This window comes from Spermophilus citellus (assembly GCF_964194105.1).
Source record: "Spermophilus citellus genome assembly, chromosome: 15".
In the NCBI taxonomy this organism is placed as follows: domain Eukaryota; kingdom Metazoa; phylum Chordata; class Mammalia; order Rodentia; family Sciuridae; genus Spermophilus; species Spermophilus citellus.
In genome coordinates, this window is record NC_138195.1 from 18,217,652 (window position 1) to 18,233,549 (window position 15,898).

General features: G+C 35.4%; 2 protein-coding genes across 2 annotated transcripts; both read right to left on the reverse strand.

The window, feature by feature from the left end:
- Nucleotides 1-1,355: 1,355 nt before the first annotated feature.
- On the reverse strand, nucleotides 1,356-2,294 carry LOC308634749 (olfactory receptor 6C75-like; the record flags this gene model as incomplete). Its single annotated transcript, XM_081268805.1, has 1 exon — nucleotides 1,356-2,294. The coding sequence occupies one exon, from the start codon at nucleotides 2,292-2,294 to the stop codon at nucleotides 1,356-1,358; it is 939 nt and encodes a 312-aa protein (XP_081124931.1).
- Nucleotides 2,295-9,782: 7,488 nt separating this feature from the next.
- LOC308634748 (olfactory receptor 6C4-like) lies at nucleotides 9,783-10,739 on the reverse strand (the record flags this gene model as incomplete). Its single annotated transcript, XM_081268804.1, has 1 exon — nucleotides 9,783-10,739. The coding sequence occupies one exon, from the start codon at nucleotides 10,737-10,739 to the stop codon at nucleotides 9,783-9,785; it is 957 nt and encodes a 318-aa protein (XP_081124930.1).
- Nucleotides 10,740-15,898: the final 5,159 nt, after the last annotated feature.

Here is a 15,898-nt window from a genome sequence, read left to right on the forward strand (position 1 = left end):
TGCCCACATCACAGGACATGCTTGAGCAAACTGGGATCATAAGCGGGAACAGGGAGGAAACAAAATGTAAACCTGTGAGATTTATGAGTTTTTCGGGAACCTATAGTGAAAAACAAGTTTATCATAGTGAAAAACAAGTTTACCCTTTAAGTGACATGTATGCTGGATTCAAAAACACCTGTTATTGTGCTAGGTGGAAAATAACTCCTTTTTCCCTATAAAAGATCTGTACCCCAAAGCCCGGTGTGCCAGCTCACCAAAGCTTCGGCTGAGGTTTTGCTGTGCACCCACAGGCGCCTGTGTATTAATAAACTTGCCTCTTGCTTTTGCAGCCAGTGTGACGCTAGTTCTCTTTTGGACGGGGGATTTGAGGGTCTAGGGGTCTTTCACATTGATAACATTTGCTAAAGGTGAAAGATGATAAAGTAAAAGTGCCAGTCTCAACCAACTGAAATATACTGAGCTATTTACAGCTCTAAAACCAACAGACCCAAATAAATTAATAAGCTTACACTGATTAATTTATGTAAGCAGAAACATTGAATTGCCATAATTTTCATAAGGCTATTATATTATGATTTTCATAAGCAATTTTCTTCTAAATTCAAAACTTGCTTTGAATAAATAAAGTGGTAAAGAAGGGTGTCTATTTTTTTGTAAGCATCAGAAAATTCAAGGTTGAGTCATGAACATCAATTGTTAAATCTGATAACACTTTTAGCTTAAGGGGTTTGTATTACAATATCCCTCAATATCTATGGAGAATTGTTTTCAGCAACTCTGTCAATATCAAAATCCATGGATGCTCAAGTCCCTTAGTAAAATAGCATAGTATTTGTTTATAACCTGCTCACATATTCCATATACTTTAAATCATTTCTAGATAATTTATACTATTTATTTATACCATTTATTATATACTACAATATAACATGCACATAGTGTTATACTGTATTAAGGGAAAAAATGACAAAAGGATGTACATATTCAATACACACATGCAATTTTTTCCAAATATTTCCCATCTACAATGAGTTGAATGTATAGAGAGAGAACACACAGATGTGGAAGATCAGTGATTTGATTTGTACATGTTAGCCTCACCGTAAATGTTGTCTGAATTGAACTTACTTAAGACCAATGGGAAGAACAGTAAGGAACACACTGTTCAGCACAATATAGGGAACTAACGTTATACAATTAAAGAAGTTGCAAGATCAGGCAGCATCCATCTAGGTGAAAGTTCACATAAGCTAGATCACTACATGTAGGAATTCTAGTAGAGGAGACTTACACCATGGTGGGAAGTTGAAGTAGATGAACAAGATTTAGCTTCCCCACAAAGCTCTCTGATCCTATTTCTGCAATTTCACCCTGGACAGAGCATCCCTCAGAGCCTGGTGGACCTGTTTATTACGCAGGGTGTAAATTACAGGGTTCAGTAGTGGGGTCACCACTGTGTTCACAAGAGCAGCCTCTTTGTTGGAGTCCAGCCTGCTCGCTTGCTTTGGTTTTACATATATGAAGACACAACTGCTGTACATCAGTGAGAGGACCAAGAGGTGAGAAGAGCAGGTGGAGAAAGCTCTTTGTCGCTCCTTGGCTGATGGAAGACGCATGATTATGACTACTATGTTGCTATGTGCAATGATGGTTATAATGAGGGATGTTAAAAGGATAAACAAAGCTATACCAAAGGCCAGCATTTCAATAGATCTGGTCTCAGAACAGGAGAGATGGATTAAGGAGCCTAAGTCACAGAAGAAATGAGATATGATGTTGGAGCCACAAAAGGATAACTGGGAAACCTTCAGGATTACACCAGTGATAAAAATGAAGGACAAAGTGTAGCAGAAAAACACCAGAAGGAAACAAACCTTCAGGCTCATGATAGTTGGGTAGTGTAGAGGCTTGCAAATGGCCAGGTATCGATCCAAGGACATCACAGTCATGAGGAAGAAAATTGTTGACCCAAGAAATAAAAAAGAAAAGGCTTGTGTGAGACAAGATGTAAAATTAATTGTTTGCTGTCCTAAAAGAAAGATGGACAGCAATTTAGGAATAACTGTGGTGATGAAACAGAATTCACAGAAAGAGAAACTGCTCAGAAAGAAGTACATAGGTGTTTGAAGGCGATGGTCAGTCCAGGTGATGGTGATTATAAACATGTTTCCTGTGATTGAGGCTAGGTATGCCAGCAGGTGCACCAGGAAGAGGACCTTTCCCAGATGCTGGACTGCAGGAAACCCCAACAAGGTGAACTCTGACATGGTTGTCTCATTTCTAAACCCCATGGTTATCTCCAGTTTTCTGTCTGTCATCAACCTTCTTTGACCTGTTAGACAGAAAATACTACCACCCAACAAGAAAGAATTTAATTGACAGCCACTGTTGAAACAAAACAAAAAAACAAAAAACAAACAAACACAAACTGCTTGTGGTTACTATTCTGAATGAGGTCTTGTTTTCTATTTTTTAAATAGTTTATTACAAATTATATTGAACTTTTCCCATTGTTAAATTGTAGATCTTCAAAATTTATTTTGGGGGCATTTTCATTTTAGTTTTGTTGTTTTGGGGAATAAGTTTGATAAACAACGTAACTTTTCTGGAAAACAGTATTTTTGGAAATACTTTATAAGATAACAAAAGGCAACATGAAAATCATTACTTTTGTGTGTGACAAAATATATGACTAATAGATAACATCAAAGGCAAATACCCCACAGAAAATATTCTTTCAGGGATAACATCAAAGGCAAATACCCCACAGAAAATATTCTTTCAGGGATAACATCAAAGGCAAATACCCCACAGAAAATATTCTTTCAGGGTGTTACAATATTAGTTTCTATATTTCATTTGGGATATGCATTCTATGAAGTTCTATGCAATGACTGCAGTACTCCAAAATCGGATAAAAATCTAGGTTCTGTTGCCATGTTCCTACCCAGTTATTTTTCTGAAATCTGATTAGCCTGAGTTCTTTAACCAAGACCCATGAGTGTGTGAGAAAGCTCACAAGTATAGAATCTCATAATTACCCTGTACACAGATTTTTAAAAACTATGTCTAAAGATGGGGGAAATGTTTGTATAACCTTATCGTTAAAGCTCAATGAATAATATAGGAGGCAAATCAGTGTTCCTTTCATCCTACCAACCTCATAGAATGGAAGTTTTTCCTTCTGCTATCAGTCAAGGCATTTATTAACTTGCCCTTAAACATTTCTTTTTCTGTGAACATCATTGTTACAATGGAGGATTCTTGTATATATGGAATGACACCTAGATGCTCCTAGCAATCAGGAGAGGAACATTAATATTTTTAAGCCACTACTTAGCTAGAGAGCAGATGAAGTGACATCTAATATGGTGAAATGGGTCCAGACAACTGTTGGAAATTAGGCTCTAATGAATAAGTCACTATAATTAAATCATGTTTGATATAATTCTCTTTTGTCCAAACCTGTTGCTTTAATTATGTATGGCCCACAAATAGTAGCTTAATCATAACTAGTCACTGGTTTAAATACTTGATACATTAGATTATAAATCATCCCCATGGTCAATACTCACCAACAAGTAGCTCACTGGAAACACAGCTTCTTCAATGATGAGCTGCTTTTATCTTCCAACAAACCAGGATCTTTTTCCTAGGTTAAAGGAAAGGAAAAGGAGGGAAAAATACTCTTAAGTGAGATCTACCCATCCTTGGCCTATAAAACAATCAATGGATCACTTATGCCTCAATAAATTCAAAATTATTAAGGCTAATTAATTTAAAGGAAGACAGAAATTACCATCAGTGGAACATTGTCACAGTTTTCCCTATGGCAACCTGGCTGATAAATCCTAGAGCATGAAGACAGTAATAAATGCCTAGAATCTGTACAAGTATTTGTAAGTACAGCTATTTAGAATTCTTGAACATATTTATATTCATTCTATGGTGCATATTCAGTCACTCTGGGACATATTTATTTTGTATGGGGCATGATGACATAGTCCATCAATAACATCTAACTTGGTTCATTGTGCATCCATACCAAAAGAGACTCAGAAGACAACCAAGGTCAAAATTCTTTGCTCATGGACCCTTTTGGCTAGTTTCCTGTCAACTAGAGTGGCTCACCCTCTAAGTTGGTGAGAATCATTGCAGTCATAAATGAATACACTTAAATGACCCTATGCCATATTACCAGAGGATTATTTCAAATTATCAGTTAGGTCACATGAATTCCAAAAGGACAAACCCCTGGAACACTCATTAGAAGATTATGAAAAAGGATGTAGGACCTAAAATCACAATTGATTCCCAGGGGACATTTAATTGCTCATTGTCAGAAATAGAAAACTTCAGTAAAAATATATTGTTAATTATATTTTACTGCATATGGAAACATACCATCATTCTCAATAATATACATGATTCTCTGTGAACGTCTTTAGAGGTAGATTTGGCATAACTGCCCCAGGGGCATAAAACTTGTAAAATCATGAATTATGTATGTAAAGAAAGACAGGCTTAAACAACCGAAATACCTTTCTACAGTAAATGGATGGCATTGGAGAAGATAATGCTAAGTGAAGTTAGCCAATCCCAAAAAACCAAATGCCGAATGTTTTCTCTGATATAAGGAGGCTGATTCATAGTGGGGTATGGAGGGGGAGCATGGGAGGAATAGAGGAACTCTACATAGGGAAGAGGGGTTGAAAGGGAAGGGAGTGGGCAGGGGTTTAGCAATGATGATGGAATGTGATGGACATCATTATCCAAAGTACATGTATGAAGTCACGAATTGGTGTGAACATACTTTATATAAACCAGAGATATGAAAAATTGTATAATAAGAATTATAATTCATTCCACTGTCATTTATTCTTAAAAAGTCAATTAAAAAATTAAAAAAATACCTTTTTACAATTAAGTTGTCCTTTTTTGACCCTTTAATCTGGTATTTTATTTATTGAGATATAATTTGAATATTATAAAATGCACCAATCTTAACTGTGTAGATCAATGTTTTTTTTACACATATAAACAGCCATCTCATCACTCTAATAAAACTATAAAACAACTATTTCACCATAAATTTCCTTGTGCCCTTCTCAGTAACACACAAAGGAAATAATTTCTATCAACAAAAATTACTTTTGTTTGTTCTTGAATAGAATGCAGCATTTGTTTCTTGTTTGGCTTTTTTTTTTTTTACATATTTCTGAGATTCATCTATATTCTTTCTTATGTCAGTGATCTATTATTGTTGTGGTCTGTAGCAATATAGCCAATCCCAAAAAACCGAATATATCAGCAATATATCAGTTTGTAGCAATATATCAGTTTTCCATTGTTCCTTTGGAGTATATTTTTTCTTCCCATTTTGGGAGCTATTATGAATAAAGGTGCAATGAATATTCTTGAACAATCTTTTGAAAGTATGAGCATTCAATTCTCTTAGGTAGGAAACTTGGAGTGAAAGTGCTGAATAATAGGATAGGCCTTAACAATCTTAAAAAATCATGAAACAGTTTCCAAAATGGATTTAGGCTCTCATCAGCAATGATGAGAAATTTAATGTTCACCATATTCTCACAAACACTCTTGGAAGCATTCTGGTTGATATCTAGTAGTGTCCTTTTTTTTTCTTTTAATAGCTATGTAATTATTGAACACAAGTCTACCTACATACTAAGCACATACTCTACCATTGAGTTATACCTCCCAGCTCTTCAGTGGAATGTTATTCTGGTTATACCTTGCATTTTCCTGGTACTGCTAATGTCAAACCCCTTTTCATATATTTATTAACATTTGAAATTTCTTTTGTGAAGTGCCTGTGAAAGACTTTAACTCATTTTTAATTGTCCTGCCCCGCTCTTTACCCTTAGACTTCTTTATCTATTCTGGATACTTGCCTATGTTAAAATTCTACTTGGCGCATACTGGAAAAAAATTAATGAAGTATTAGAATGGGCAGAATTCTTTTCTAATTGAATGAAATCCAATATCCAAGTGTTTTTCTTTTGTGGTTAGTACTTCCGTCTCCTTTCCCAGAAATTCTCACCTTCCCCAAGGTAAGATAAACATTCTGTGTTTTCTTTCAGAAACTCTAACATATGTCTATAATCTATCCCAAACTAACGTTATACGCACCACCTGAAGTAGAGGTTAAATTTTCTATGTGGATATCTAGGCTCTTTGGAAACATTCTGAAGAGCTCTTTTCCTACTATCAAAATACATAGATGCCAAGGTCAAAATTAATCTACACATATTGGATGATTTCTCTACTTACTATTCTGTTCCTTTTGTGTCTTTTTCCATCCTAACAAAAATACTGCATTGTCTCAGAGCTGGGTGAAGTGGCACATGCCTGCAATCCCAGCTGCTCTGGAGGCTGAGACAGAAGGATTGTGAGTTCAAAGCCAGCCTCTACAAAAGCAAGGCGCTAAGCAACTCAGTGAGACCCTGCCTCTAAATAAAATACAAAATAGGGCTGGGGATGTGGCTCAGTGGTCCAGTGCCCCTGCGTTCAATCGCCAGTACAAAAATAAATAAATAAACAAATAAACAAACAAATAAATAAATACTAAACTGTCATAATTCATGTTGTTCAGAAGCATTTCTTCCTGTTGTATTTCTATTATTATTTTTAATACTTAGCAAATATTTTTTTTAATATAATGTTTAGCAGTCACATCTGGAATTCTTTGCAAGTAGGTATTTTTCCTTCAATAATTTTTAATTGGTGCATTATAGTTGTACATATTAATGGAATTTGTTGTTACATATTCATGCATGCACATGATATAACAATATAATTTGGCCAATATCACTTCCAAGCAATTTCCCAATCCCTCATTGATACCCACTTCTTGATCTCTTTTCTCCACTTGTCTCAATTTGATCCACCCACTATGGTTTTCCTTTTTTCTCTGTTGTTTCCATTTATGAGAGAAAACATATGGCCTTTAAATTTCTGAGTTTGACTAATTTGGATTAATGTGCTGGTCTCCAGTTCCATCCATTGTCCTGCAAATGCCATATTTTCATTCCTTTTATGGCTGAATAAAGCTCCATTGTGTATATATATACCACATGTTTTTTTATCCATTCATCCAGTGATGGACACCTAGTCTGGTTCTAGAGTTTGATTACTGTGAACTCTGTTGCTATAAACATGGATATGTGTGTATCACTGTAGTATGTTGACTTTAAATCTTCAGGATGAATACCAAGGACTGGTATAGGTGGGTCATAAGATGGTTCAATACCTAGTCTTTTGAGGAGCCTCCATACTGATTTCCATAGTTGTTGGACTAAATTGCAGTCCCACCAATAGTGTGAAAGTATTCCTTTTCCTGCACATCCTCTCCAACATTTATTAGTATCTGTATTCTCAATGACTGCCATTCTTACTTGTATGAGATGAAATCCAAGTGTCATTTGGATTTGCACATCCCTAACTACTAATGATATTGAACTTTTTTCCATGTATTTGTTAGCCATTTCTATGACTTATTTTCAGAATAGTCTATTTAATTCATTTGCCTATTATTAATTGGGTTATTTGAATTTTTGGTGTAAAGTTTTTTGAGCTTTTTATATATTCTTGATATTTAATCCTCTATGGAAAAAGTAGTTGGCAAAGACTTTCTCCCATTCCTTGTTTTCTTTCCACATTTCCAATTGTTTTCTTTGCTGTGGATGAGATTTTTAATTTAATTGTGTCTCATTTGTTAATTCTTAGAATTATTTAGTGAGCTTTAGGGGTCCTATTGAGATGGTTATTGCCTGTGCCGGAGCATTGACCCCACGTTTTCTTCTAGAAGTTGCAGTTTCTGGTTTATGCCAAGGTCTTGGATCCATTTGAGTTGATTTTTGTGCAGGATGAGAGACAAGATTCTAGTTTTATTCTTCTACATCTGGACAACCAGTTGTCCCAGCACCATTTGTTTAGAAGGCTGTCTTTTCTCCAAAGTATGTTTTTGGGACCTTTGTCAAGGATCAGATGACTATGTATGTGTGGGTTTGTCTCTGTGTCTTCAGTATGGTTGGTCAATGTGTCTGTTTTTATGCCAGTAGCATGCACATAGTTTTTGTTACTCTAGCTCTGTTAAATAATTTGAAATAGGTACTTTGATACCTCTAGCTTTGCTTTTTTTGGCTTAATATTGCTTTGGGTATTCTGTGCTTTTATTCTTCCAAATGAACTTTAGGTCAGTTTTTTCCTAGTTCTCTGAAGAATGTTTTTTTTTTGTATTTTTTACAAGGATTGCATTAAATCCAAAATTTGCTTTTAGTAGTATGACCATTTAAAAAATATTAATTTTGCCTATTCATGAACATCATGAACATGGGTGGTCTTTCCATTGTCTGAAGTTTTTTTCAGTGATCTTTAGTTTGCATTGTCTAGATCTTTTATCTCCTTAGTTAAATTTATTCTCAGGTATTTTATTCATTTTCCTTTTGAAGTTATTTTGAATGGAAGTGTTTTTCTGATTTTTTTTTTCTCAGCAGATTTGTTGTTGGTATATAAGAGAGCTATTCATTTTGGTGTATTGATTTTGTAACATGATACTTGACCAAATGTGTTTATTAACTTTATCAGTCTTTTGAATTTTCTAAGTAGAGGAATTTATAATCTTCAAACAATAATAATTTGACTTCTTACTTTCCAATTTTTATCCTTTATTTCCTTCTCTTGCCTAATTTCTCTCGCTAGAATTTCTAGCACTATATTAAGCAGCAGTGGTGAGAGTGGTTTTCTCGTGTCTTGTCTCAAAAACTATTTCAATCTATTTGTTTTTGTGTTAGTTTTGTAAGTTGTATATTTGAAGGCAATAGTCCAATAGTCCAATTTTAAAATTTTTGTTGAGGTGTCCTTGCTTAATAATGATCTCTACTTATCTGTTATATTTTGATATCTTTGAGGCCCAATTTTCTAGGAGACCGGATTTAAACCCTTGTGAAATTACCACCAAAATAAATGAAATGAAAATATATGTCAACCCCCAAATTCATTACTGTATCACTGTGATGATTCCATTTTCTTTGTTGGTTCTCTGTCTATAACAAACCACATTTGTCACTCAAGTTTGCTTCTTCTACAGAGACAGAGTTTTTGTAAATTGCATTACAGGGCACCAGATATTGTCCTTCATCTTTAAGTCTTCAAGTACTGAAAGCAGTTTTGTAAAAACAACAAAGTCAATGGGAACTTTCAATTCTACTTAGAGATATTTATATGATTTCATCATTTGGGAACTGGAACTGTGATAATTTCTATGTATATACAGAATAGTTAGTATTGAAAACAATTGTGTGAGTATTTTATGTAATTTATTGCTAACACTCCAGCTATGTAGATGCAAATTTCCTTCAAAATAATGTTACATCTGTCCTTGAATCATTTTGATATTCTTAATACTAATGAATTTCCTTATGTCCCCTTGTTCTTACCACAATTACATACTTGAAACCACATCTTTACACTTTTAAGATTTCTCATGCAACAAATAAAGTCATGTATATGTGTTTGTCCATTAAAACTCTTTAGGTTCTATTGATTTAAAACTAATAAAAAGATCCAGGAAGATATTGTCATTTCAATGTAAGGACTATTAGAGCTTTCAGACTGGATTTTTTGATAAATCAGCCCTTATTTTAAAAATAAAAAGGTAGAACCAAAAAAACTGACATAATTGCAGATTTGTATAGAAGATATAAATTAGACTTTATATCAGAATTAGAAGGGATTCCCCCTCTGAGATTGTGGTTCTATTTCTGCAATTTCACCCTGGACAGAGCATCTCTCAGAGCCTGGTGGACCTGCTTGTTGCGCAGGGTATAAATCACAGGGTTCAGCAATGGGGTCACCACTGTGTTCACAAGAGCAGCCTCCCTGTTGGAGTCCAGCCTGCTCGCTTGGTTCGGTTTCACATATATGAAGACACAACTGACATACATCAGTGAGAGGACCAAGAGGTGAGAAGAGCAGGTGGAGAAAGCTCTTTGTCGCTCCTTGGCTGATGGAAGACGCATGACTGTGACTACTATGTTGCTGTATGCAATGATGGTTATCACCAGGGATGAGCCAAGGACGAAAAAAGCAAGGTTGAAGAACAATATTTCAATAGATCTGGTGTCAGAACAGGAGAGATTTGTCAGAGGTCCAAAATCACAGAAAAAGTGAGGGATGACATTGGGGCCACAGAAGGTTAACTGGGAAAGCATTGCAACTGGGACCACCATGAAGAAGAACCCCAAAGCTAAGCAGGAAGCGACCAGAAGGTAACACATCCTTGGGTTCATGATAGTGGGATAATGCAAAGGTTTGCAAATGGCCAGGTATCTGTCCAGGGATAACACAGACAGAAGAAAGAATACAGTTGCTCCAAGGAAAAGACAGATGAAGTCTTGTGTGAAGCAAGCAGCAAAGGAAATTGTTTGTCTCCCTGACAGAAAGATGGTCAGCAATTTTGGAATAACTGAGGTTATAAAGCAGCACTCTATAAAGGAGAAATTGCTGAGGAAGAAGTACATAGGTGTCTGGAGACGATGGTCTGTCCAGATTATTGTGATTATGAGCATATTTCCCATGATGGAGGTCAGATATGCAAGCAAGTGTATCAGGAAGAAGATGTGACCCAGGTGCTGGACTGCAGGAAAGCCCTCCAGAATGAACTCATGCACTGTTGTCCTGTTCCTTTGTTCCCCCTCCACCAGCTCTTTCATTTCTTCACTCACCTGTTGTTGAGTTATTTTGCAGTGTCATGACTGAAGAATGAAGAACAAGTAAAATAACCAGGCATGGCAATTAGGCTTATTATTTCTTTTAAAACATTGTATTTAATATGGTGATGTTAGCCCTCTGTGAAGTAAAAATAAGTTATTTTAATCTCTGACAATCTTTATATACATGCATCCTTCCTGGACAAGTTAGAACTGTTCATGTAGCTCCCCATTTTCATAAAGAATAGTGTGCTTCTAATAATATTTGTATTTTTATGCATAGTTTATAGCTGAGTGGGAAAAGTACACCTCTTTAGTTATATACGTGATCATGCAATGTATTTCTGGTAAGATAGCACATCATGCAGCCAGAAAATCAACATTGTGAAAGAAAAATTTTAACTTAAAAGGAAATGAGGCATTGAGTGTAGTTCTATGGTAGAAGGTTTTTCTACCATGTGTAAAGATCTGGGTTTAATGTGCAGCACCAGAGCAAACAAACATTATGTACTCATGATTATAGAAATCTGCCATCACCCTAAAATATTGATTTATTCTATCCTACTGTTTATTTCCATATTAGGGGCCATAGTATTTTTCATAGGACAACTTTCTGAGTTTCCAACTGTAGCCCTCTGAAGTAATTTAGTTTAAAGGAGTCACATACCAATTCTAAACAGATTGTTGGGGATTTAACCCAGGCCATTTTGATTTAGTTCCTTCAATATATCAGTAAAAGATAAGTATTTTACATTTACCCCATGCTTATGGTCAGTATACAGGAGAATTTCTATCTTCTGATTTTTCTAGTTCATATGTTTATGGAATACCTACCAAGAAAATAAGTAAATAATAAATTAAAAAAAAAACACAAAGAAGAATTTCATGACTCGACTCCAGCAACTATTTTCTGACTCCTTATTCTTTTTATTTACAAAGTACAATAAATATTTCCCAATTTATATATATATATATATGTGTGTGTGTGTGTGTGTGTGTGTGTGTGTGTGTGTGTGTGTGTGTTATAGGAGGACACAATAGCTTTATTTAATTTATACTGGGTGCTGAGGATCAAATCGAGGGACTCCCACATGATGTTAGGTATGCTCTCTACTGCTGAGCCAAATCCCCAGCCCCTATTTTTCCCCTTCAAAATTCATAAAATTTTCTTTTTTTGTGAGCCTTTGTCATTCTGGTCAACTAGTATTGTCAAACAACAGAACTAGCTGTCTGATTTAACCAAATGAAATGCTTCCACATTTTTAGTGTGAGAGATCAGCTTAAGGAGAAATAAACTACTCCAGTTAACAAGGAATGAATGGCAAGATTCTCCAATCACACCAAATCTACATACTCACCCACAGGAAGCTCACAGTAAACAGACCTATATTCTGCTCTTTTGTTCTTTCAAAGAAACTAAAATGCTGATCTCAGCAGATGAAATGTAAGTGAATAAACACTTGAATTTTACATGTCCTTACTTTGCCTCAGTGAAAATTCAACATGTGGATCACCTCTGCTGATCATCTTTCACTGAATTCACTTTCCAAGACGGGGATCAACCAACGTGTTGGCTCAGGGGAAATCTTGCCTGATGAGATCCTGAAGAGGAAAGAAAAACACATATTTCCTAAATGTTCTGCTGGAACTTGGGAGAGAGTTCGTGTGGAAATCCAAAAGCTTTCATACCCTCCTTGCATCCTCAGTTCCCCCAGCCTTCCATCCTGTTCGTGCTCTTGCATCCCTTTCCCAGGCGGGACATCCTACTTTGGGGGCATATGAATACTCAAGGACAGGATGGCCACAGCAGATTCCTCATATAGTGTTTCTCTAAAGTGCATTCCAGCGCAATAGGTTTGCCAGTCCTCCACTTCTCCAGACTGGGGAGGATACCTGCACACACTGGGAGTATAGAATGAGAAGGGTAGGAATTCAACCCAACATATGTGTAGCCTTGTACTGTCTCTTGACACCAGTCAGGATCCACTAGGAACAGTGGCAGTGCCAAGACACAACAGACATCATTAGGAGAAGATGGAACAAACACACCTAGAGACCAATGTCCCTGGAAGATCCCTGGTGGGTGGGAGAGGTCCCCAACAGGCATGTTGTGAATAGTCCATTATTACTACTACGCTCTCATCATTTTGCATGAAATTAATATGGACCAAATATTTGTCTGAGTTGTTCTTCATGAAAATATTTTAAAGTGTGGTACATCTAATCTTCCCAGGGTTTATAAAGTCCCAAACTGCACCATGTTGCTAAGGTGAGGATGAAAGTTCAAGTGTGGAAACTGGACCCCTGCACAGCAGTAATGAAGTGGAGTTCCCCCTACTCTGCCAAAGCAATGTCAAAGAAAGTCAGATAAAGCATGAGGTTTAAATAGGCATCAGAGTGTCAGAATACCCCAAATGCCCATTTCAGTTGAAAATCATTTTCCATACCAAGAACTAGGAGGATCGCATATTTAATTTAGAAAGATAATCTAGACACCAACATCGATATGACAGGGGTAATTTGAAGCAAGAATTTGAAGCGACCATCTTAAAAATGCCTCATTGAATTACAAACAGAATGAAACAATTTTTTTTTTTTTAAATAGAAACTCTCAGGAATCAAATAGTTTCAGTTAAGGATCAGAAGCAATAAAAAGAATCAAATAAAAATTCTGAAACTGAAAAATATATTAAATGAGAGTTTAAAATTCAATTGATAGGCTCAACAATGGAGTTGAGGAAATGGGAAAATAAATGAACTAGAAGGTAGAACCATGGAACCTAAACTCAACAAAAGGAACATAAGACACTAAAAAAAAAAAAAAAAAAAAAAAAAAAAAGGAAAGTAAATAATCTCATGGATCTAGGGACAAAATATCCAACATTGATGTTGCTGGAGTCTGGAGTCCTGAGAAACAGGTGGAAGTTTTTCCCAAATTTTTCATATGACATAACCCATTCAAGGAGATACATGAACCCCAAATAGAATAAAACCAAAGTATCGAAACTAAGACAAAATGCAAACATTTGATGATCAAAGACAACAATATTTTAATGTTACAAAAGGAAACAGCACACTTTCTAAGTGGAAAAGAAATTCAAATTGTGATGGATTTCTCATCAAAAACCATGGAGTTCAGAAAGAAATTTCACAATATTACTTAAGAAATAAATTTCTGTATATAGACTCCTGTGTCCAGAATCTTATATGAAGTGAAAACATTCTCCAGGAATGAAGTATAAATTAAGATATTCTCAGATAAAGGAAAAATAAGAATCTATCACTATCATGCTTAACCAAAAAGAATGGCCAAAGGAAGTTCCCTAAACAAAAGTAAATAATATGTAAAAAAAAAAAATCACTAAACTAGCTATACAAAATATCACACTTAAAAGTGCTATAGATGAATAAAAATACAAATCTAGAAAAAAAGAAAAGAAAACAAGGAAATTGCCAGGCATGGTGGCACACATCTGTAATCTCAGTGGCTGGGGAAGATGAGGCATGAGGATCATGAGTTCAAAGCTAGCCTCAGCAATGTCGAGCCAATAATCAATTAAGTGAGACACTGTTAAATAAAATAAAAAATAGGGCTGGGTATGTGACTCAGTGGTTGAGTGCCCCTGGGTTCAATCTCCAGTGTCAAAAAAAGAAAAAAAATTCTACACTGTCTCAATTAATGTAATTCATAAACATTTCTTCCTGCTGTATTTCTATTATTATTTTTAATACTTATCAAATATTTTCTTAATATGATATACAGTAGTCACATCTGGAATTTTCTTTGCAGGAAGGTATTTTTTCTTTAATAATTTTAATTGGTGCATTATAGTTGGACATATTGATGGGACTTGTTGTTACATATTCACACATGCACATAACAACAATATAATTTGGCCAATATCACTTCCAGCACTTTCTGCATCCCTCATTGAAACTCCTTGATCTCTTTTCTCCACTAATCCCTTTGATCCACCCGGCTTTGTTTTTTCTTTTTTCTCTGTTGTTTTCACATCTGAGAGAAAACATATGACCTTTAAATTTCTGAGTTTGACTTATTTCGATTAATGTGATGATATCTAGTCCCATCATTCATCCTGCAAATGCCATTATTTGTTTTTTTTTAAGGCCGAATAAAGCTCCATTGTGTAGATATACCACATTTTCTTTACCCATTTATCCAATGATGGACATCTAATCTGGTTCCAGAGTTTGTCTAGTGTGCTATAAACATGGGTATGTATATATCACTGTAGTATGCTGACTGTAAATCTTTAGGATGAATACCAAGGAGTTATATGGCTGGGTCATAAGATGGTTCCATGCCTAGTCTTTGATGAGACTCCATACTGATTTCCTAGTTGTTGTAATAATTTACTGTCCCACCAACAGTGTGAAAATATTTGTTTTCCTGCACATCCTCTCCATCATTTATTAGTATCTGTATTCTCAATGACTGCTATTCTGACTGGTGTGAGATGAAATCTCAGTGTTGTTTTGATTTGCATTTCTCTAACTATTAATGATGTTGAGCTATTTTTCATGTATTTGTTTACCATTTGTATGCCTTATTTTGAGAAGTAGATGTTCAATTCATTTGCCCATTTATTAATTGTGTTATTTGAATTTTTGTTGTAAAGGTTTTTGAGCTCTTTATGTATTCTAGATGTTTAATCCTCTGTGAGAAGAGTTGCTGGCTAAGACTTTCTCCCATTCCTTGGGTTCTCTTTTCATGTTTCTAATTGTTTTCTTTGCTGTGGATGAGATTTTTAATTTAATTGTATATAATTTATTAACTCTTAGCATTATTTAGTGAGCTTTTGGGGCCCTATTAAGATGGTTGTTGTTTGTATCTAAAAGTTGGAGCGTTGATCTCACATTTTCTTCTAGAAGTTGCATAGTTTCTGGTCTATGCCAAGGTCCTGGATCCATTTTGAGTTGATTTTTGTGCAGGATGAGAGACAAGGTTCTAGTTTCATTCTTCTATATATGGACAACCAGTTGTCCCAGCACCATTTGTTTAAAAGGCAGTCTTTTCTCCAAAGTATGTTTTTGGGAACTTTGTCAAGGATCAGATGACTGTGTATGTGTGGGTTTTGTCTCTGTGTCTTCAGTATGGTTGGTCAATGTGTCTGTTTTTATGCCAGTAGCATGCATGCGCT